Source organism: Schistocerca piceifrons, chromosome 4, assembly GCF_021461385.2.
Source record: "Schistocerca piceifrons isolate TAMUIC-IGC-003096 chromosome 4, iqSchPice1.1, whole genome shotgun sequence".
NCBI lineage: Eukaryota > Metazoa > Arthropoda > Insecta > Orthoptera > Acrididae > Schistocerca > Schistocerca piceifrons.
This window is the reverse complement of record NC_060141.1, coordinates 537,685,773-537,711,103: the sequence shown is the minus strand read 5'-3', so window position 1 is coordinate 537,711,103 and position 25,331 is coordinate 537,685,773. Positions and strand designations below refer to the sequence as shown.

Genomic DNA, 25,331 nt, shown 5'->3' with positions numbered 1-25,331 from the left:
CAATATAAGCAGGGCCCTGGTCTCTCTGCTCCCTCTGTCCTCTGAAGCAGAGCACCGGCGGATCGCAGGTAATTACAACCTCTCCACGCTCCGACCCGAGGACCCAGCCCGTGAACCAGAAGCCGCAAGGTAAGTCTAGAGTGCTTCGCAAACATCGATAACAGCCCTAAATTATCGGGAATTTGACGCCTACTCGTAGTTAATCTCAGACCGAGGACACTAAACCAGAACAGCGCTCCGTTATACCAGTCGCCTTTATATCGAGCGAAGTAGCTTATTTGGCCAGTAGCTGGTATGTGAGCCTTGCGATTTACATGTAGAAAGAAAATTTGTGGATCTCCTACATACTGCAAAACTGATTTTCTAAAAACGTTTCTGGTTGACAGAGAAAAAGTTTTTCCATACCTCCTCCTCCTTCCAGATAATTACGAGGCACCTTACAGTACGTAATCACGCACGCACGCGCACGCGCACACGCACACACACACACACACACACACACACACACACACACACACACACACACACACACAGTTTCAAAATGTAACGTTACACATGTCATCGGACTATTACCTGACGTCAGCACCCTATCGACTCCGTTTCACTTCTATTTCATGTACCACAACTTCCCATTTACTAACCTTAAAAACCGGCGCGGCATCCCTCTGCGAGAGAGTGATGAGCTCAGATGGTGTTAGTATTACACGTTTCATATCTCTGGGAATTGTGTTTTCCACTAAAGAAAAAAAATATTGTGGAAGTGCGGATTGAATTGATGTTTCGTTATTCTTCATTCTTACTTTCCACAGGAAGTGTTGGAGGGGTGGGGGGTGGGGAAAGGCTAGTTAAAATTGTAGAGAGAGTTCAAGAGACGAATACAGTAAGCAGATCCAAATGGATGTAGGTTGCAGTAGTTATTGGGTGATGAATAGTCTTGCTCAGTACAGAATAGCGTCGAGAGCTGCATCAAACCAGTCTGAAGAACACAACATTATTTACTCGTTTTATTTTTTTTTTACGTGTAAGTCTATACTCGGCAAGCCACATTGTGGTGTGTGGCGTAGGGTACTTTGTGCACAGCCGACCGAGATGGCCGAGCGGTTCTAGGCGCTACAGTCTGGAGCCGTTCGACCGCTACGGTCGCAGGTTCGAATCCTGCCTCGGGCATGGACGTGTGTGATGTCCTTAGGTTAGTTAGGTTTAGGTTGTTCTAAGTTCTAGGGGACTGATGACCTCAGAAGTTAAGTCCCATAGTGTTCAGAGCCATTTGAACTTTGTGCACCACTGTCACTTCCCCATTTTCCCGTTCCAGTTGCGAATGTTTCGCAGCAAGAATTACCTTTAAGCCTCTGTGTGGTCTCGAATCTCCCGTATTTTTTCTTCGTGGTCTTTTTGCGAGAAAAAAAGGTACGTTGGAGGAAACAATCGGCCGGTTGACTCTTCCGGGAACTTAAGTTCTCGGAATTTTAACAGTAGATCATACCTCGATGCAGAACGCACCTGTTAAAGCATCTGCCAGTGGAGTTTATTTCTTTCTGACGCTTGCTAAATAAACCTGTAAGGAAACGCGCTACTCTTCTTTGGGTCTTTTCTGTTTTTTCTAACAATTTCATCTGCTACGAGCAATATTGAAATATAGTTTCAACAAATGTTTTGTAAGCTACTTCCTTTATTACTAAACCCCTATGGTATAGACCGTACAGATTAACGAGTAGTTCGCGCCTGCCTTTTTGAACAAGTTGGGTTTAAAAATCTCTCTACTTTCTCAGTTTGTCAAGTTTTATTCCTTGGGAGAAAATATTGTTTAATGTTTATTATTTCTTGGTAAACGGAAGTTCAGTCTAGTAATTTGTGCCGTGATCGTGGGCAGAGCTCTTTATGGAGTAACTGCGAGTGTTATTTTTGATGTACGTAAATGATTGACAAATGTACTCATATCGTGCAGTTAAAATCCGCTATGTTTGGGACAGATCTTTAAAAAATGGTTCAAATGGATATGAGCACTATGGGACTTAACTGCTGAGGTCATCAGTCCCCTAGAACCTGTAACTACTTAAACCGAACTAACCCAAGGACATCACACACATGCACGCCCGAGGCAGAATTGGAACCTGCGACCGTAGCGGTCGCGCGGTTCCAGACTGTAGCGCCTAGAACCGCTCGGCCACTCCGACCGGCACAGATCTTTACATTGAGCTCGATTAATATTTTGGTTGTTACTCTTATGGCTCTTTCCTGTAGCTTGAAAACTGTCTTCATATTTCGCGAATTTGTACCCCATAAGATAATTAATTCCACAGCTAGTAACTGAGTGTATATGTGAATAGTATGTAACTGAAGTACTCGACACGTGTTAGCCATCCCTCCCTACTGCAAATACTCTGAAGAGTGTTGTGCTACCCTCAGGGAATTGGAGTAACATCAGCGTCTTCCTCGCCACAAAAAATTAAAACCAACTTCTCCGTGACAACGAAAGGACTCACGCAAGTCTGCATTCCCGAGAGCAGCTCACGAAACATTAGACAGTTCTCCCACATCGATACAACGGCCCGAATCTCGCGCCCTCCGAGAGAAGCAGTATGATGATTAAATAAGGTTATTTAAGCAGCATGACATTGGCTTTGACATGGACCATTAGAGGGGTAGCACGCTGGCATGCAAGGCCGTCGTAGTAAGGTGACGTAAAGCCGTCACACTGAGCTGACCAAAGGAGTGGGGAATAACATGGAGTAATGGCGTATTGGAATCTGAATAAAACAAACCTGCTTCCAGAAAAAAAACTGTGTTGCATTACTCATTACTTACAGAACGCCCCTCGTATGACGATGCGACACGGTAAAACAGTAGATACGGCGTACGGCTTTCCACGAAACGAAATCCACAAAGAGAACTTTCTCTTTTCGTTCAGCTTTCGCCGTGTAGGCCGCACTACGCCGACGAAGGCAGGAGATACTTGTTTGGTGCACCACACAGCAGATATACGGCACGATTGTGAGCCGGAGCGGGCAGCAGCTGCGGACCCTGTGGGGGCGACACACCCTTAATTTAACAGACCGCCCACACCGACACCGGGGCCGGATTGTGTAGTGGCCCGGCGTCCGAGTGGCGGTGGTAGTAAACAGGAGCCGCGACCGGCAGGGGCGGTGAGGGGTGTGGCGGGGGGGAGGGGGGTTGGGGAAATTACTGCGTATGTGGGGTCGAGGGCAGGGGTAGTGGCGGCTGCGAGCCGAGCATTCGTAATCTCGGCGGCCACCCGCAGAGCACGTACCGCCGCGTTGGCCGAAAGCCACGCTCAGACCCTGAGATGGAAAACTTCCACCAACGACCGTAACCTGAATAGCAACGGACATCTACGGCACTCCAAGGATGTGTATCTTCGTCACCAGCAGCACATCTGTGCTGGCTACTGTCTCCCTCCGCTTCTCGTTAAAGCTATTCTCGCTCGCAAACTTTTAGGTATTACTGCTATAATGGAGACTGATTACCAAAATAAAATAATTCTGGCTGGTTAGATGCTACCCTCCGCGACTCTCTCTCTCTCTCTCTCTCTCTCTCTCTCTCTCTCTCTCTCCTCAACATATTCATCCTAACACTAGCACCGTAAGTCCACCGTTATTTGCTCGATGTATTTGAATCTATCTTCCCGTTTAGTTTCTGCCGTCTACAGCTCCCTCTAGTACCACGGACGTTATTCCTTGTGTCTTAGCATATGTCCTTCCATCTAGTCCCTTTTTGTCAGTGTTTTCTCTACCTTTCTTTGCCGATTCTCTGCTTCGATTAAATATTTGGGCGTAACATTGCAGAGCGGTGTGAAGTGGGACAAGCATGTAATGGCAGTTGTGGGGAAGGCGGATAGTCGTCTTCGGTTCATTGGTAGAATTTTGGGAAGATGTGGTTCATCTGTAAAAGAGACCGCTTGTAAGATACTAATATGACCTATTCTTGAGTACTGCTCGAGCGTTTGGGATCGCTATCAGGTCGGATTGAGGGAGGACATAGAAGCAATTCAGAGGCGGGCTGCTAGATTTGTTACTGGTAGGTTTTATCATCACGCGACTGTTACGGAAATGCTTCAGGAACTCGAGTGGGAGTCTTTAGAGGAAAGGAGGCGTTCTTTTCGTAAATCTCTACTGAGGAAATTTAGAGAACCAGCATTTGAGGCTGACTGCAGTACAATTTTATTTGTCGCCAACTTACATTTCGCGGAGAGACCACAAAGATAAGACAGATTAGGGCTCGTACAGAGGCACATAGGCAGTCGTTTTTCCCTCGTTCTGTTTGGGAGTGGAACAGCGAGAGAAGATGCTAATTGTGGTACGAGATACCCTTCGCCACGCACCGTATGGTGGATTGCGGAGTATGTATGTAGATTTAGATGAACCTCCAAATACCTTATCAGGCCACCTATTTTCAAAAGTCTTCCGTAACACACGTCTTAAACACTTCGATTTTCTTCTGTTCCCGTTTTCCCACTGTCCGTGACTCACTGCTCCAAACGTATTCTTATAGCCTAAGAAATTTCTTCCTCAGATTAATGCCGATGTTTTAACCTAGCAGCAGACTGCTCTTGGCCTGGAATGACGATTTTGTGTGCTAGAAACTGCTATTTACGTCATCGTTGCTACGTCGGTCACACATTTTGCTTCCGTACCTTCGTGATCCCCGTTTTGATGTTAAATTTATCGCTTATCTCATTGCCTCTACGCCTCATCACTTTCGCCTTTCTTCGGTTTACTGTCAACCGCATTTTTGGGCTCGCTGGACTGTTCATTCCATTCAGTTCTTTTAATTCTTCACTTTCACTGAGGCCAGCAAACTCATCACTGATATCCTTTAACCATGAATTTTAATTTCGCTATTTAACATCTCTTATTTTTCATTGCTTTTCTGATATACTGACTGAATAGTAGGAGCGCATAGACAACCCTTTCTTACACCCTTTTTAATCCGAGTATTTCATTCTTTATGTTTAATTAGTATTGCACCCTATTAGTTCTTGTATGTATTGTATACTATCCGCCATGCCTACAACTTAGTCTTTTTATATTCAGAATTTAGAAGATTGACAGTCCCGAAATATGGGCCAATAACTTCAGTTTTGAGAAACTTGAGGGATTAACAGGTCCTCCGGTGGTGGTGGTGGTGGTGGTGGTGGTGGTTGTTGTTGGGATGTTTAAGGGGGACTAAACAGCTAAGGTCATCAGTCCCCCACTCCGGTGGGGGGAGGGGGGTTGGGGTTCGTATTCTCTGAACATTTTTGCGCCAGCGGAGTTCTATATGCGTTTAATGCTATATTGCACTATTGCCAACTTTTATAAATCCTGTACGCAACATATTTAGCCATTCGAAAGATAACATAAATGCAGGAACTTAGATAAATTTCGGTTGATCAGCGGTGCTTCATAATTTAACAGTGTTTTAGAATACGCTACGAACTATAGGTATAAAGTTGAGGTTTTATTGCTGAATTTCCGTTAAAAGTAATACCTCAAAGTCACTAAAAATAGTCTACATTTTCTGCTTTTCTCTTTATGTCTCACTAGATTAAGGACCGGAAGTGTTGACAAGAACTGCATTTCTTAATACCCTACATTTAATGAGGTTTTAACAACTTCGTTACTGGTAAAGTCAAAACTTGAGTGATTGATAACTTTCTCAAGGCATCTCGTACGTGAAACAAACGCGTTAAAAATTCTTGTTGTCAAACCATCTAGAGTCCTAGTGCTACTATATTCAGCTTCACCGAGAGCAGGCTTCACATAGGAAGGACATATTCCGCCACTTAGATTCTAATTGTGTAGGTAATTTTAGAGGATTTACAGTCGTGTTTTGCTCGCTGTTGTAGGGGCAGAGTAGCGTTAGACTCTGAAGACTAGCGTGATTGGTGGCTAACATCCCGATTAAAAGTACATCATCCTCTAACTGCGATAGTCAGTATACACTTTAGCGAAGTTACTGAAGTGCTACAATACAGAGTTGTTCAGAATGCGAAACGCGATCAGTATCCTGAGATGTTGCTCCTCGAAGTACAGTACACGTGCAGTGCATAGCGCGATCTCAGACCAATTTCGTGCTGGGACACAAAATTTTCGTTGTGAACTCGTTTTGAACTATCCCTTCACGAGAATATATTGTCACTTTGGAGTTGAGTATGCACTGGTTTGAAACTTCCTTCAGATTAAATCTGTGCGCCGTATCGGGACTAACCCAGGACCTTTCAATATGAGCGCATACTCTGGTGCAGGGTGACAGTTTATTCTAGAAACGATCACTTGCGCTGTGGCTAAACCATTTTCTCAGCAGTATCCTTTCTTCCAGGAGTAGTAGTGGTATGCAAGAGAACTTCTGTGAAGTTCGGAAGGTAAGGGAGAGGTACTGTCGGAAGTATAGGAAGAAAATTTAGTGCTGCTTGGGCAGCTCGGTCAACAGAGCAATCGCCACGAAATATATGGAAGTAAACTTAAGCCCTTCCCGTACCGCTGCTTAGAAAATCATGGTTTAAATGTTGCTGGGGGGTTCTAACTGCGGAAATGAGAACAAACAAAATTATTGGTGAGAACGTTATAAATTTCACCATTAATGTTCAGGTTTGCTGGAAGAGCATCAAAAAGTTGGCTAACATTGGCTAAATTAATCAACGGTTCCATTCGCCATGCGAATTAACTCTGTTTTCACAGAGACTGAACCTCAATTTAGCAACATTCGACACTTCCTGCCAGTCGATGTATGTGCAGAAAGTTGAAACTTCCTCGCAGGTTTGACCCTGTCTTTCATCGAGCTGTTACGATTATAAGTAGACTGTTTAGGTTTTTTTATTGGTAACGCCACCTCTGTATGAAAATCACTGGCTGTGCTGTGTGCAGTCTGTGGCTAGTTTGCATTGTTGTCTGCCATTGTAGTGTTGGGCAGCTGGGCTGTTAACAGCGCGTAGCGTTGCGCAGTTGGAGGTGAGCCGCCAGCGGTGGTGGATGTGGGGAGAGAGATGGCGGAGTTTTGTAATTTGTCATGAACTGCTATATACATTATGATTATTAAGGTAAATACATTGTTTGTTCTCTATTAAAATCTTTCATTTGCTAACTATGCCTATCAGTATTAGTGCCTTCCGTAGTTTGAATCTTTTATTTAGCTGGCAGTAGTGGCGCTCGCTGTATTGCAGTAGTTCGAGTAACCAAGATTTTTGTGAGGTAAGCGATTTGTGAAACGCATAGGTTAATGTTAGTCAGGGCCATTCTTTTGTAGGGATTTCTGAAAGTCAGATTGCTTTGCGCTAAAAAAAATATTGTGTGTCAGTATAAGCACAGTCATGTACAATTGTTTTAAGGGGACGTTTCACGATGAGTACAGAAGTGATAGGCACGGTCAGGAATTGCAGAATCGTATGGGCATTCAGGATGGCTTAAAACAGTAGAGTGAAGGACCCACTTTCAACAGTTTTGTTTATTCTAGAAATTCTAGAATGTTGTGTGGAGAGGCTTGTCGAAATAATTTTCAAACCCACTGGCTTCCCACGCTTTAAGTTCCTTTGTGGAATAGTTGCGTCATTGGACAGACTGTGGTGCACAACGTAATTGTAATGGCAATGAATATAAATAGTTGTGAATAGAACATGTATCGAAACGAACTGTTGGTACGTAAGCCAACGAAGTTCTTTGTTAAATTGCAAGACATGAGAAAAGGCAAACGCGGCCTGATGACTGATGGATTTATTTCGGTAGAAAACCGACAGGAAACATGTATGAATATCACTGAAAGCAAATGCGTGCAAGATCTCTAGGTGATCTTGTTATCCAGCAGTTATAGCACTTCGCTGATAAAGAGGATGTGGTGTTGCAGATGATTGCTTAGGATTAGTTGGATAGACAGCAAGGACTCGTGAATTTTTAATGGTGGGAAGTTCATGTTAAGGAGGAGGTGGTTAAATTTTAGAGTAAGATCAAGGCTTAACTGCCATAAGTAATGTCAAATGGATGTAGGTTGTGGTACTTACGCAGAGATACAGGGTGACAATTACTGAACTATATGAAACCAAATCGCCTTACGTTCTGAATGGTTTGCATTAGGACGTTCGAACTGCACGGTTGGACCCGAGGCACGATGGGAATTAGTATGCGCATGAGCACGCGTCTTGTCGGCCATCTCATTTGGATCGGTTCGTCAATAAGCAAAGTTGGAAAATTTGGGGAACCGAGAATGCGCATTTCGCGATCGAGAAGTCTCTTCATCCTTAACGGGTTACTGTGCGATGTGCAGTGTCCCGTCACGAATAATCGGTGCAATATTCCTTGATATCACGGTGACTACCGAACCGTACGTAACGGTTTTGGAAGATGATTTCATCCTCATTGTGCAAAGTGACCCTGATTTCGACAATATGTGGGTCATCTAAGACGGAGCTCGACTCCATCTGAGTAGGAGAGTGATGTCTTGGAGGAGCCCTTATGGACCGCATTCTTGCTCTGGGGTACTCAGAGGCCACTGGCATGGACCTCGATTGGCACCATATTCAACCGATCTGAATATATGTGACTCCTTTCTGTGGGGCTGTATTAAAGACAAGGTGTACAGTAATAATCCCAAAACGATTGCTGATCTGAAAACAGACATTCAGGAGGTCATCGACAGCATCAGTATTCCGACACTTCAGCGGGTCAGGCAGAATTTAGTTATTCGTCTGCGCCACATCATCGGCAATGATGGAAGGCATGTCGAACATGTCCTAACCTAAATCCGAATATCTGTAGTGACTTTTACATGTTGGATAAAGCGCTTGCACGCCGTAGTCTTAACTAATTCTTTTTCATGTAGTTCAAAAACTGTCCCCCCGTAAGAGGCTTGCTAAGGTACACTAGCGTCGAGAACAGCATCAAACCATTTTTCTGCCAACATTTATACCAGACAACAATTCTGGTTCAAATGGTTCAAATGGCTCTGAGCACTATGGGACTTAACATCTGTGGTCATCAGTCCCCTAGAACTTAGAACTACTTAAACCTAACTAACCTAAGGACAACACACTCATCCATGCCCGAGGCAGGATTCGAACCTGCGACCGCAGCGTTCACGCGGTTCCGGACTGAAGCGCCTAGAACCGCACGGCCACACCGGCCGGCCAAACAATTCTGGTTTGTTTGAAGTTTGCGAACTCGTGAATAAACAATGATGGCGTATCCTTCACCTCTTTCAGAAGCAGTAGCAAAGTAGATCGAACAGCAAGCAGTAGCGAAGCGAGGACGCTTAGATACTGTACAAATTCGTACTAATTTGGAAATTCCTGAATGTCTGCCTTTCTGTTGCAGCAGTTTAAGTGGTGACACATCGCTCACGCTAAGTGTCAGCCGCACTCACGAAGTGATGGCGTGACAGTGCAGAAGTGTCTATAAGGTTGAGAGATCACGGCCGCTTCTCAGTGCCCGGCCAGGCATTCTGGGCCGCCGCCAGCGAGCAACCGGAAAGAACCGGCGGTTCGGCGGGGCTCCAGCTGCCTTATGGGCGTTTTGTTTTCAACTATAGGCAATCATTTAGCAACCTGACGCACAGTACCCAATCCGCCAAAAATTTGTGTAATACGCTGACTGCAAAAAAGTTGCAACACTGCTGAGGAGTTGGTAGGCCTGTTACTAAATCTGAAAGACGTCTACTAAAATCTGGTGCCAGTCGCGTAAGGGCGGCGCTAGTAGTGCGACTATGAGGATGCAAATCAGGTTTGCTTTAAATACACGCTGTAACGGTTGTAAAAGTTAGTTACCTTTCAAACTGGATATGGTGAGTAGTCCTTAGTCAAGAACGCTTTTAAGGAGACGAAGACGTCAATATCAACACCTTATTAAGTTTCGATGAGGTCGTTTACGAGAATATAGGTGTTCCTTCTGTGATAGCGCAGATGATGTTGGTAGGAATGTAGCCCCTACATATGATTGCTGGCAGCGGAAGTCACACGAATGTACGGTCGAGAGAAGGACGGGCTCCTGATGGCCACGTAGCACTACCGAGAAATAAGACCATCGTGTTCGTCTGCAGCAGCAATTCGAACAGCAGCTGGCACCCCGGTGGCACAACGAACTATTACAAATCTGTTACTTCGAGGTCACCTCCGAGCCAGACGTCCTGTAACATCAATGCCACTGATCCCTAACCATCTCCATTTGCGACTTCAGTGGTGTCAAACGAGAGATCATTGGAGAGCATGGTGAGTTTCTGTTGCGTTTTCTGATAAAAGGTGGTTCTGTCTCGGTTCCAGTGTACGCCGTGTGTTGGTTAGAAAGATACAAGTCGATGGCCTGCAATCCATTTATCTGCGTGCTAGACACATTGGGGCTACACCTGGAGTTATGGTCTAGGGCAGGGCGCGGGCGCAAGGCAGTGTAGTTCAGCGCCCCGTCCGCGACCGTGTGTCGCTAGTGTCGCCATAGGAGCGAGAGAGAGAGAAATGGCTCTGAGCACTATGGGACTCAACTGCTGAGGTCATTAGTCCCCTAGAACTTAGAACTAGTTAAACCGAACTAACCTAAGAACATCACAAACATCCATGCCCGAGGCAGGATTCGAACCTGCGACCGTAGCGGTCTTGCGGTTCCAGACTGCAGCACCTTTAACCGCACGGCCACTTCGGCCGGCGAGAGAGAGAGAGAGAGAGAGAGAGAGAGAGAGAGAGAGAGAGAGAGAGAGAGAGACCGCACAGCACTGCTCTGCACTGGACTGGACTGTCCCGCGGTCTGATCCAACATAAACAAAATATTCTATTTTAGAAATAGTTTTATGTAAGGGATATAGTTTCTCATTCTTACTGTTAGTAGCTACAACTAAATTTTTTTGTTATACTTCGTGCTACAGCTTTTTGTATCCCTTTTCAGAGTTTATAAATCGGATCCTTAGTTTGCTGTTTTGTACGTAATAATTTTAACTGACCAAGTTTGAAAACTTAAAAAAAATAGAATTAAGGTTATAAAGCTCTTTAATTCTTACAGTAAACATTGTTAAAGAAGACAATTAACATTTTACACGTTTTTCTTTTTCGAGGAAACGATTTTGTCTAGGTTTGGTACAATATTCCGTGAGACTGACAACCTGAAAGAATTAGTCAAATTTTTATCGCCAAGTAATGAACAGTTCTTAGTTTTAGCAAGCTTTAAAAGAGAGAAAAAGCGCTCACAAATATACGTAGAACCAAACATTGAGAGAAATTTGGCCGCGTGATTGTGCAAAAGAGGGTATTTCTCTCGTGGAAGACCCTTGTAAAAGTCATCCAAAGTTTTAGACATAAAAAAGCGGTTCTTCAGGCGGATATCGCACTGCAGGTCAGTCACCTCTAGTTGAAGCACTTGTGAGACGTCCTCTGCCCGAAGGGAAAACGGGCAAACAAATATATCTAAGGCCGGTTGAAGCTCACTTATCTCCAAAACTCTGTTTTCAAACTGTTCATGTAATTTGCAAATGATTTGAACATAATCTGAAAAATCCACATATTCTTTAACACTTTCTAGTGCAGGAAAGTGTCTACAATTCTTCTCGCGCAACTGTTTTCCCCACAAAATAAGTTTTTTTTTAATGCTTGAATCGTCTGCACTAAATCAGCAACAGAGTTATTTTCGTCTTGAAGTGAAATGTTCAAAGTATTTAAGTGACCAGTAAGGTCACTAAAAAACCCCGTGTTGACCGACCTAGTGTAATAAGCATGGAACTCCATCCTAAAAACTGATATCCGGCACTTGTACAACACAATTCAAGCACGTATACAAGTTTGCATTCAACATTCTGCCGATTGCACTACTTATTAATGCTCCAACATTTCAGTTTTGCAATGGAATGTTTCGCCCTACGGTGCTGTGATTTTTTTTACGTAGGTGTATTTCTTTGCATTTCATAATCCAGTATTTACGTGATGATAGACTATAGCTCATTACAGGAAATATTCGATTATATTTCAAAACCTGTGTAAGTGAATGACTCAAATATCCAGTGCTGTTTTTTTTGGTTTAAGATAGCCCCTGCACATGTAACTTGGCGGAAAAAATTTGATGCACAGAAGCATATATACGTTGTCCACTATAGAGCCTCTGAAGATAGTGAGCATATTGACAGTCTCTCTATACATTTACATCTTACGAAGTTTGTTGTCAACTGCCACAGTTCGAAAGCAGTAACTTTCATAAATTTATTACTGGATGGACATGACTTACACTGTCCATCGCTCAGTCTTAGTGAGGCACAGACTGGATTGGGGTATTCAGCCACAACAACCTTTCACTATCTACAGGGAGATGGAAGTTATTTAATAAGAAATAAATTTATGTTTCAACACGATCTGAAATCGTAGCTGCTTGAAAACTATTCCCTCTAAATACCTGCGCTAGTGCGTGCAAAACACACACACACACACACACACACACACACACACACACACACACACACACACAGAGAGAGAGAGAGAGAGAGAGAGAGAGAGAGAGAGATTTATGGTTTCAAATAGAGTTATACGATGATACCATCGGTCATTTACAATAGTTAGATGCTTGGGAAACCGATGGTTCTGGCTACCTTTGACGGATGATAACTAATTCCTACTTAACAGTTAAATACTTGGCGCTTGCGAACGAACGATGTATTCCAGAAGAGTTACATTTAGAGCATTAAATACAAATAGCACCGGTTATGTTCCTGCAGTTATTAACTGCACAAAAACGAAACAGGACTTTGGCAGCGCAACATTTAGGATATGAAGTCGACTGTACGCCATCATTCATCGGCAGGTAAATTCAAAGCAATGCAATATTCATCATATTAATTGTTACGCTGTTAAATTCAGTTACGTGACGCACGAAACATTCGGAATATCTCTATTGATTACTGATTACACCAGTAAAATGCGATTATATACAACTGCGTAAAATAAGAGACTTCTGTCATGATTTAGAATTCAAACTGAAGTCTTCCGAAACACAAATTTGGACGTATAACACTTTACCTAAGAGAACGACGCGCTTAATTTCGCAATTAACAAGCGGAATAAGTAACGTTTAACAGAGGTTAACGGAAACGCCAGATTTTAGCCTGCTCTCGGCCAAGATAGTAACTCAGATGTCAAATACTACAGGGAAACAGCTCCTGTCGACTGTCTATAGAAATGAAGTCTAGTAAGAAACAGAGAATGTGTCGGCAATAACTAAGCTACGGTGACGAAGAAACTGTTCGGAAGAAACAACCTGGAAGGAAAATTTTATGGTCAACTGTCTACCTGTCTAACGATCTGGGAGATACCTGAAGATAGTAAGGAATAAGAAAGATTCGTAGACTACAGTCACCGCATATTATTCTTAACTATCAGGGATGTGTTTAACTAATTGTAAGTTATCTACATAGCAATGAATTGTAGCTGCCATTCTTATCACACCAATTTTGACAATGTAACTTTTTCCTACCCCGTTCACCACTGTTTTGTTTTCATTATCACCAGCTCTTCTAAGGCATGTTACCGTTTCGACATCGAGCCACCGTTCTGTATTTCATCTAAGAAGAAACAGGACTGCCACACATGGCATCTGAATGCAAAGAACGACAGTATAATGTCGAAAGTTGTTTATGAAGTAACATTTATTGTAAAGCTTAGGTTCTCAAGAAAAGGTTATGTAAAGCGGAAGTCCGTTTAAGTAAACCCGTCAGAGACTACGGACAACCTTCTGGATCGAAAACCATAATAAATTTGTCCTTTTTGCTCTTGACCGCTGAAGAATGTTTATCTTACTCCTGTCATGTTCTCCTACAAACAAAGATAAAATTGGCTGGAAAACTTTTACAATTCGGACACTATATGAGCGACCGTAGTTAGCGAACGAACGAATTTCTAAGAAGCTCCTGGAAACGGTCGCTACTAACGTGAATGCGTGATTCCTCAATTACGTTCTCATGACATGCCGGGAACACATTTCCGGTTGGATTTTGTTTGACAATTCTGTATTATCGAGCCTATGCCCAGGTAGTGTCACTTCCCTTAAGTCCTGGAGCTTTCACCATACTACTACTATACGTGTTCTCCTCCTCGCTTAATTTGACCACATCACATACAGCTTTGCTCATGATGCGCATTAAGGCCATCTCTAAATACAGTGCCCTGGCCACAGAACAAAGGTGCGCATGCTCTAGTTTTAGTCTTGTATGTTGTACTATAGAAGGCTGAAGACAATCGGGGAAAATTATTTCTCGCGAATGGAAACTAATTCTTGAGCCTGAGATGGAACTCATCCTGTAATACGAGCTGGCATGCCAAAGTTTCCGAAATTAACGTTATTCATACACGATCTGTACTGTACGTCAACCCTAAATATTTGTGCTGACTGCGAGCTGAGTGCTTTGGTTAACTGCTGGTGAGCGTTAATCCTCTGTCATGTTTCCGTGAGTCTGCGCTTTTGCAACGGCTGATCTGGAAGAAGAGCGTGCCTGTACAAAGTTCTGTTATAAACTTGGGGAATATCTCTGCAGAAACGCAGAAATTGCTGAAGCAAGCTTTTGGAGACCTTACATGCATTTTAACAACTGGTGAACGTTACTGATGGTGACTACGGTCGGTCGGCCTTCAACTGGCACCATACCAGATAATGACCTGGAAGGAAGTATCAAATTCATCAAGATCATAGACCACCAAAGATCTCTACCATACCCCGGAAATAAGTTATGGAGAATGTTAACGTATTTTGTCATATGAACCGTGGCGAAGTTTGTGCCACGATTGTTTGAAGATTATCAGAAGCAATTTCGCGACGAAGTCTGCGGGTGACTTAAAATTTGCATCAAGATGAGGCAAACTACTTATGGAGAGTGTCACTAGTGATGGCAGTTAGGTTTATGACTGACCCGGAAACTAAGCTGCAGTGGTCACAATGGCCGTGTCTTCTTTCATTTTAGTAAAGAAAACCTCGACGGGGACAAGCTTAAATAGTCCTTTGCCTGATTCTACACTACTGGCCATTAAAATTGCTACACCAAGAAGATGTGCAGATGATGAACGGGTATTCATTGGACAAATATGTCATACTAGAACTGACATGTGATAACATTTTCCCGCAATTTGGGTGCATAGATCCTGAGAAATCAGTACCCAGAAAAACCACCTCTGGCCGTAATAACGGCCTTGATACGCCTGGGCATTGAGTCAAACAGAGCTTGGATGGCGTGTACAGGTACAGCTGCCTATGCAGCTTCAACATGATGCCACGGTTCACCAAGAGTAGTGACTGGCGTATTGTGACGAGCCGGTTGCTCGACAACCATTGACCAGACGTTTTCAATTGGTGACAGATCTGGAGAATGCGCTGGCCAGGGCAGCAGAGGAACATTTTTTGTATCCAGAAAGACCCGTACAGGACCTGCAACATGCGGACGTGCATTATCCTGCTGAAGTATAGGGTTTTGCAGGGATCGAATGAAGGGTAGAGCCACGGGTCGTAACACATACGAAATGTAACATCCACTGTTCAAAGTGCCGTCAATGCGAATAAGAGGTGACCGAGACGTGTAACCAATGGCACCCCATACCATCACGCCGGGTGATACGCCAGTATGGCGATGACGAATACACGATTCCAATGTGCGTTCACCGCGATGAGGCCAAACACGGATGCGACCATCATGATGCTGTAAACAGAACCTGGATTCATCCGAAAAAACGACGTTTTGCCATTCGTGCACCCTGGTTCGTCGTTGAGTACACCATCGCATGCGTTCCTGTCTGTGATGCAGCGTCAAGGGTAACCGCAGCCATGGTGTCCGAACTAATAGTCCATGCTGCTGCAAACGTCGTCTTTCAAACGTCCCCATCTGTTGACTCAGGGATCGAGACGTGGCTGCACGATTCGTTTAAACCACGCGGATAAGATGCCTGTCATCTCGACTTCTACTGATACGAGGCCGTTGGGATCCAGCACGGCGTTCCGTATTACCCTCTTGAGCCCACCGATTCCATATTCTGCTAACAGTCATTGGATCTCGATCAACGCGAGCAGCAATCGCGATAGGCTACAATCCGACCTTTAGCAAAGTCGGAAACGTGATGGTACGCATTTCTCCTCCTTACACGAGGCACCACAACGTTTCACCAGGCAATGCCGGTCAACTGCTGTTTGTGTATGAGTAATCGGTTGGAAACTTTCCTCCTGTCAGCACGCTGTAGGTGTCGCCATCGGCGCCAACCTTGTGTGAATGCTCTGAAAAGCTTATCATTTGCTTATCACAGCATCTTCTTCCTGTCGGTTAAATTTCGCGTCTGTAGCACGTCATCTTCGTGGTGTATCAATTTTAATGGCCAATAGTGTATATATTTTGCCGGAACTGCTCATGAACACTTCATCCCTCCCGGCTATGGTCAACAAAGAACTCTATAGTCATGTTCTACGACATTTGAGGGAAGATATAATGAAAAGACATCGACAGAACTGCAGTACAAGCGATTTTGGGTACTCCACGATAGCCATGCGCGACCGCACTTGGCCTACATTATTACAGCATTTTTGACTGAACAATGTGACGAAAGTTCTCTACGCACAATACTAATAAAACATAGCTTTGCGGGTCTTCCTCTTCCCCCAAGATAAAAACCAAACCGAAGGGACGAGGACTTAATACATGAAGGGGTTCAAGCGGAAATGCTGAGGATACAGAACACACCGTAACGAAGTCAGACTTCCGTGATATATCTCGGAAGCAGTAGAAACGTTGACATCGACGTATTCACTTTTAAGGAGACTCCTTTGTAGGTTGTGTAGAATACGATCTAGGTAGGACATTTCAGCTAAATTATTTCGGGAGCTTTTGTATCCCACCTCGTATTTACAGACTTCCTTTAACGTGAGAACACGGAATAAACAGAATCACTAACTGATACAGTAATCCAAGCCATTTACACCTCAGAATGAGCGTTCTGCTATCAGCTGCAAAGAAACCCAAGAATCTAAGGCAACAGTTGGTGTGTGAAGAAACGACCTCGCTTTGGACTGCTCTGCCGTCACGCAGGCGGCGCCACGCTATTCCCCGGTACTCACCTCTGCAGACGGCGTTGGTTTCGTCCGAATTGTCGCCGCAGTCGTCTTCGCCCTCACACATCCACGTCAGTGGGATGCAGTGGCCGTTGGCGCACTGGAACTGCCGCAGTGTGCACGCACCTGCAAGCAACAGAGGGCTCGTCACAACCAGTAAGCAGTCACGATTACTGCAGCTGCAACTATTTTACTCACACAGCGATAGCACGCTTACGTAAAGATGAAAATTTAATAAATACAGGGCGACACAAAAAAACTGGAACATTTCCACAATCCAATAAAACTAGATGTGATTAAGGAAAGGAATCGCATTCATAGTAATTGAAACCTTATAACTCCGCCATTTACGAAACACTGATGGTATTTATCATTTTTTTAAAAAATTACATCCTTTAGATGGCTTCCTCCTGTACGAATACATTCGTGAAACCTGCTGTTGAGATTCCTCATTGACCGCAGCAACGTATCAGCTGGGATACTATGAATTGCCTCCCGAATTCTCTGTTTTAATTCATCCAGGGTTCTTGGTCGATGCGTGTAGACTTTGCTCTTGAGGTAGCCTCATAATAAAAAAATCACGAACGGATAAATCTGGCGATGTAGGGGGCCAGGGAATGTTACCGAATCGTGAGATCACACGGTTGCCAAACAGTTCTCGCACACATGCCATTGATTGCAGTGCAATGTGTGATGTGTGATGTTACTACATCTACATCTACATTGATACTCCGCAAGCCACCCAACGGTGTGTGGCGGAGGGCACTTTACGTGCCACTGTCATTACCTCCCTTTCCTGTTCCAGTCGCGTATGGTTCGCGGGAAGAACGACTGTCTGAAAGCCTCCGTGCGCGCTCTAATCTCTCTAATTTTACATTCGTGATCTCCTCGGGAAGTATAAGTAGGGGGAAGCAATATATTCGATACCTCATCCAGAAACGCACCCTCTCGAAACCTGGCGAGCAACCTACACCGCGATGCAGAGCGCCTCTCTTGCAGAGTCTGCCACTTGAGTTTATTAAACATCTCCGTAACGCTATCACGGTTACCAAATAACCCAGTGACGAAACGCGCCGCTCTTCTTTGGATCTTCTCTATCTCCTCCGTCAACCCGACCTGGTACGGATCCCACACTGATGAGCAACACTCAAGTATAGGTCGAACGAGTGTTTTGTAAGCCACCTCCTTTGTTGATGGACTACATTTTCTAAGCACTCTCCCAATGAATCTCAACCTGGTACCCGCCTTACCAACAATTAGTTTTATATGATCATTCCACTTCAAATCGTTCCGTACGCATACTCCCAGATATTTTACAGAAGTAACTGCTACCAGTGTTTGTTCCGCTATCATATAATCATACAATAAAGGATCCTTCTTTCTATGTATTCGCAATATATTACATTTGTCTATGTTAAGGGTCAGTTGCCACTCCCTGCACCAAGTGCCTATCCGCTGCAGATCTTCCTGTATTTCGCTACAATTTTCTAATGCAGCAACTTCTCTGTATACTACAGCATCATCCGCGAAAAGCCGCATGGAACTTCCGACACTATCGACTAAGTCATTTATATATATTGTGAAAAGCAATGGTCCCATAACACTCCCCTGTGGCACGCCAGAGGTTACTTTAACGTCTGTAGACGTCTCCGTCCTGTTGAAACCAGGCTTCTTGAACGTTTGCAAAGTTGTTCAATGCAGATGTAACGGAAGTTCGTAACATCTCTACGTAACGATCGGCATTGACAGTTACTGTGTTTTTCTGTTCATTTGCGAAAAAATACGCTATGATAATCCCATGTGATGGAACACCACACCATACTGTCACTTTACTAGCGTGTAAAGGACGCTAATGAACGTCGTTAGTATTTGTGTTTGCCCAGTGACGGTAGTTGTGTTTATTCTCATAACCTGTGAACACATGAACATGTGCCTCACCTGACATCCAAAACTTGTTTAGAAATTCATCGTCATTGCTTATTTTTGTTATTTGTTGACGGAATCCCAATCGTAACCGGTAATCGTTGTCCTCCAGTTGTTGCACCATTTGTAGTTTGTATAGTTTATACGGACGAAATTTTAAATCAAGATCATGAATTCTACGAATACTGTCCCGAGCCATTCCAACCACTGCTGGTTGCTTACGAATTCAACGCCGTGGGCTCCATAAGACAGACCCGCTTATAACATCAATGTTCGCTGGAGAACGCACACTTCTTGGTCGTCTTGTTGGTTTCTTCTTGAGGGCATATCCCAGTCTCCTCAAAGTTATAATCCAACATTTTATCACGTGTTTCGACAGATCATGACGCCCTAAATTATAAAAACGTCGAAATTCCCTTTGCACCGCTAGCAAGCTACCATTGCTTTTATAAATTCTATGGCTAACACGCTGTTGTCCGTTCCACTGATCCATGATTACTGAAATGGCGGACTGTTTACTAGCTACCTTTCACGAACCCGCAGTGCTGCCATCTACCCATGGCTGCCCCCACTCATTTCCAAAATTCCCTTTATATTTTGTGTCATCCTGTGTAAGATACATTTCATATTATGTAGTTTTAAACTAGTACATGTTTTATAAAAATGTTTTACAAGAATTGTATTTCATATACTGCTTTCGTACAGTGCTTAGGGGCTTGTTTTGGAATTTCCTACTACGTAATTGTTAACAGTCATCCTTTGCGTGCAGGGAAAGCGACCAATAAGATCAAATCCTATCTCTCAATTCTGTAAATGTCGACTGTGTAGCTGTACCCTGTTTCTATTGCATGACTGTACGAGGGGTACTAAAAAAAGCGGAATTATTTTTTAAAAACTATGTATTTTCAAACTGTTTAAAAAACGACCTTTTGCCCCTCAAAATACTCTCCTTTACAACTAATACCAGTCACACCGGTGCTTTCACTGTTCGAAAAATTTTTTGTAGTAATCTTTAGAAATGGCTGACAGCTCTTCCCGCGTTTTTTCTTGACTACTTCAATTTTGTCAAATCGGTCTCCTTCCATGGCCTTTTTCATGTATGGAAATGAAGTCGCACGGAGCCAGGTCAGGCAAGTCAAGTGTATGGGGCAGTGGAGCCATGCCATTTTTAGCCAAAACTGTCTCTCAGAGCTGAGTGCGCAGGTGCGTTGTCGTGCCGGAAGAACCAGTCTCCTCTCTGCCACAAATCGGGTCTTTTTTGACGAGCGCTGCTGTGCACTCTTCTTAAAACTTTCAAATTATCTGTCGACAGTCTGCGAGTATAGGCTCTCTAATTTTTTCAATATTTTCGCCTATTCGGGCAGTTGATGGACGTTCAGAACGAGGCGCATCATCAATCGACACATCGCTTTTTTCAAATCGAGAGAACCACGCCTACACTTGAGTTTTTCCCATTGCATCATCATGGTAAGCTGCGTTCAACATTAAAACAGATTCAGCAGCATGTTTACCAAGTAGAAAAGAAAATTTCATAGCTGAACGTTGTCTTAAATTTTTCATAAAAAACGAAAGAACAACAAAACTGTGCTTGCAACAACAATCATTGCAAATTAACAGAAGAAGGCAGGTCGACAACACACGCGGCATTGAACTGCAATGAGTTGCTATACACCTCTAGCGGCTGAAATGCGTACTACACAAGCTCCGCCCAGGGCGGTGTTATTCCGCCTTTTTTTGGGTGCAAATTTGTTAATGTGTGTAATATATGTCATCGTTACGTCTCTAAATGCTTCTAGTTTTTATCTGATGACTTAGGCAGCCATCCATGCCAATTTACAGCACGCAGTTTTTCTAATATACAATTTCTGTACACTTCGCCGTTATGGTTGCTTGGTGTAAACTACTTCGGTTGATTCCATTGTTAAACAGAAGCGTGACCTTGCTAATTTAGTTGTAACTGTCATGCAGAGCAGACCGCCATCTGGTGGTAGCTCTGAGCACTAGCTTCCGTAAGATTCCAACTCAACTTATCAGAAACTATTTCAGCGAAAATGGCATTATACAACGAAGAGGCAAGATGCGGCATGTTTGTTTCTTGTTCGTGCTATTCGTATTCCAAGTTGTGTATACTTTACAACAGCACACCTGGCATTTCATTGTAATGCTTGGACTTTCTAATGGCGTCCTTTTACTTAAAATATTACTTATCAGAGGTATTCGTTATTGTATGTTGGCTTTCGACTGTATCGGTCCATACGAACAGAATTTTGTGAGCGTTGTTATTTTACAGCATATTTTATAGTTCTCATTTCTCATTTGATACAATGGTGTTAGCGTTGTATGATGTAACAACCACTACTCTGTTTTATGGGTACGCAATTTTTATCTTTGGACCTTTGCGTGTGCCCTAATACATTTTTATATGATTGTGAGTCTGTAACCTCTACTTTTTTTATGGATCTGTGGATTGTAACACATACTGCCGAAGCTAATAATCCAGTAATTCTGTTAACATAGGAGTCTTGGCAAGTAAACTGGTTTTCAAAAGAAAATTACAGTACGAAGTTACGAAAAGCTTACTTGTCTCGACAAATCCTATACGGCGCGAGATGTGCATGGAGTTTTGGTCACGACGTATCGCCCTAACTAGTGTTGCACTGTAACGGCAGGAGCTCTGCGAAATGTATCTCTCTGTTAGCATGTGCACAGTGTTTGACGAACTGTGGTCCGAATGAAGCGTAATGCGCAGAACGAGTCCTATTAACACTCTCACGAAGTATTACAAAAAACATTCATCCGATTTTACACAACTATCTTCTACAACCTACGTGAATGAAGATAGAAAATTGCGGGGAATTTTAACCAGCCGTTAGCTACCGCTTCATGTGGTCGCCGGTAGGAGTCTCTGGGCCTCGCTTGCTCGTTTATTGGCTAGTGCGCGTCGTGTCGAAATGGCGGTGACACAGTAACGAAACGCGTCTTACCTTTAACGTTGTAAAAGACGCAATTCAGTTACTACTGCGTGCGGCGATTTTAGACAAGTGAGGCCTAAATAATGGGTTGGTCGCGAGGTTTGTATTCATTTCGCATAATGTCATTGGTGTCCAAGGCCGATCTCACAGTATGGGACTTTCTCTACGTGGATTTTTGGAAGATTCCGTCTGTGCGTCTCCCGTCACAGATGTGGATGTACTGCGGCACTGAATGCGACAACGCAAGGCATGCTCCTTGAAGTATCGCGCGAGACTGACTATGGTCTAGACCTTTGTCGTGCGTCCGATGGATAGCACGTGAAACATATGTGGAACGTAGAAGCAAATTTTCATACTAAACGTAATTCTGAAACTTCTCCTAAGATAAATAGTGCACTCAAGTGACAAATGCCTTCGTAAACGGGGATGGTTCTTTTGAAATAAAATCTCTGTAGTCTTATGCCAAAATTAAAATTCATCCCAACGTTTTGTCTTTATTGAAGCAGAAAATAATGTCTTGTGAAATATGATGTGAATGAATCACAAGCGATACTTTAGTTCACATAAAAGCTGGAGTAAACTACGTCTGCAGACTAGCCAGTGAGCAATAACACTTTCCATTAATATATTACGTTTGTCGTCTTCCATGGGTTCCGAAAGAGTTAACTGTTGTACAATGACATGACTACTTGACGGAACAGTATTGTAAATGTTAATGCTGTATTTCAAGCATGTTTATTACACCACAACCCGAGGCAGACCTAATACAGCTGTGGTGGTTTTTATTAACATTTCTACTATTCAGTTGTGGAGCACAAGATGATAAAAATTATTGAAGAGTAATCACAATGCTAATTCAGTTTACAAAATTAAACTCGTCGACGAGTTTCTGGTTAAGATATTCAATTCAGTAAGAGTTGCGCGACAGAAAATAGTTCAATTCAAACTCCGCTGCATTACCTACCTAACTTTTAATATGTTCTAGTTCGTTGCTAGCTACATGTGGAACAATTTATTTCTTTTCTTTTCGTAACTAATGTTAACCCAACTCGAAATCCTTACAGTCGTCGTTTTTGGTCCTAGTGTTATACATGTGCTTTTCGTTATGTTTTTAAGAAAGATATTGGTGATGACAAAAGACATTAATGAATACATATATAGAAAAGTAGCGGTCCAAATACAGAGCATATGGTAGAGATCTCACCACGCTTTTCCATAATCACTAGTTTCGAAAACTTAATACTCTTCTTACGTTTCCTTCTTTGGGAACACGATTTTTATAGCTTTTGGCATTCTATGATAAATATTTTTCAGTATGTACTAAATTTAGTCAAAATTCAATGATAATCCATTTGCCCTGAACCACGTCTCTTCGAATATTTGATTAACTGCCTCTCAACCATTTCGTTAGAACACCAACTGATCTCACGAGAGCCGCACTATTTGTTCCGTGTTCACTGCTTCAAATTAAATTGATCGGCTTTCCCATCACCGCGCCGTGTCTTAACCAGTGACGAAACGGCGAAAGATCTTTATCGAGAAATTCTATATACAGTAAAAGTACATTTACGCCAACTATTCGGTGAAAATGTCACTGTCCATCTAAACGCACATATTGTAAACATTAGGATCTCTTTAGCATAACTTAAGATGATTTAAAAATTTTAGTAGGTATGGTGGATTGAAGGCGCCGTTCGTTTCAAGTCTTTCCCTACCCTTCATAATATAAAATTAAATATACCAGTCTTTCAGTAATTGGACCAGAATAGTTAGAAGCCTTAATTTCTCATGCTTGAGGTGACTGCTAACCGAGTTCCTGTCTATTGAGACAGTGGTATCATCCACAGGAAGGTTTAAGCTTGTGATTACAGTAAGAAATTTGTGGAGGCACCCACCAGTTAAGACCAAAATATTCGCAAAGATGGGGTGGCAGAAAGGAATTATTTGGCCTTCACTGGCGTGTTGTCCAGTTACTCGGGCGGCCTTGGTGTCATGTCCTTCGCCGGTTAATGAGCTCCTGCCACGACCACGCTGAGGCAGCACACGTGATTTTCCACTCCGTCAATGCACGACGAATTCTGCTGTCTTGCCAATACCGTGAAGTTTGAGGCAAGTACAGATTTAGCGAGATCTTGTTCTCTGAAGAATTAAATATACGAAATCAAGGATGAAGTAGTTGCGTTTAACTGCCATGCCTCCGTATAATTGCACGGCGATGACATGAGCTACGTAAAACATCATTATTACAATGTATGTCACCGCTTCATTTAGTAACTTTCCTCTTGTTACTCCAACAGCTAACAGTTGATACACGAGTCGAGTTTTCTGTAAAGATATTAAGAAGCTTGCGTCATAAAGTACGAAGAACAACACTGAAATTTTCTTCGCGATGTGCAACGTTGGCGATACATACTCAGTCTATAAAAATTACACCTCCTTAAACCTGTATATACACATTGGAAATACGTAAACATGTAATAATTAAAAAATCTGCAGCATTGACGGCAAGGCCGCGACTGATGTAAAGAGTAAGTCAAGTTTATGGCTAATACTGTAACGATAAACCACATGTAGTGGCTATTATTAATGTGGAGGATTAATATTATCGCTTGGTGACGCAGATTTATTTTTTCAATTTTTTCTGTATTTTAACAAACAAGATGCGCCCTGTTCTGCATATTACCATTAACATGCTGAGGCACATTAACATCTTCGGTAATTGCCTGACAGGCTTTTAAATGGAGTCCTCAATATCTGACTTGTTTTGAGACGTCTATAATAAAACATTTTATGAGAATGATAGCAGCCTATTTTACTTCTAGATTCACTACAGGAAGGCACACGACCGCAATTACCGCTAGCTTATATAACATGAAATCATTTAGTATACTCAATAAGTTTATCAATTAAAAGATCTGTGATTGCAGTGCTGTGGAATGTAGTCTCGTGAGTTTCGAAACGGAACGCAAGGTCAGGCATGTGTAACATTTCTGACTCTTGGGGGTCATTGCTTTATCCCCGCGTTTCACGTAACTGTTGGTAGAAGATACACTACCAGACCAATGACGTCAGAAGGTGGTGTGAGGCAAGAGCGACAGACGCTGCTACTTGGATACAGCACAGTTGTGAAACTACGCCCACCGTATAGATCTGTGATCTGATCGGCTGCTGTAATTAAAGACGGTGCTATCCTCTGGGAATCAATTTTTACTAAATGAATACTCAGATTTTGTTAATAATATTGGAGAAATCATTACGTAATCAAAGCATTTTATTTTCCATATTATTTAATTAATAGTAGTATTAAAGAGCAGAATTACTTCGTGCGTCATCGACTGCGTTACGAATGAGCGAGCAACTACGTGTTTCGCGCCGAACGATTCAGTTCAGCGCTGAGCGCTAAGTTGGACGA

General features: G+C 43.0%; 1 protein-coding gene across 3 annotated transcripts in view; it reads right to left on the bottom strand.

Moving 5' to 3' along the window:
- Positions 1-25,331, bottom strand: part of LOC124795365 (very low-density lipoprotein receptor-like) — a 612,937-nt gene that overhangs the window by 519,937 nt on the left and 67,669 nt on the right. For all 3 annotated transcript variants that reach the window (XM_047259367.1, XM_047259366.1, XM_047259368.1), the window contains exon 2: positions 17,031-17,150. In XM_047259367.1, coding sequence (XP_047115323.1) covers positions 17,031-17,150 — 120 coding nt within the window. The remainder of the gene's footprint in view (positions 1-17,030; positions 17,151-25,331) is intronic.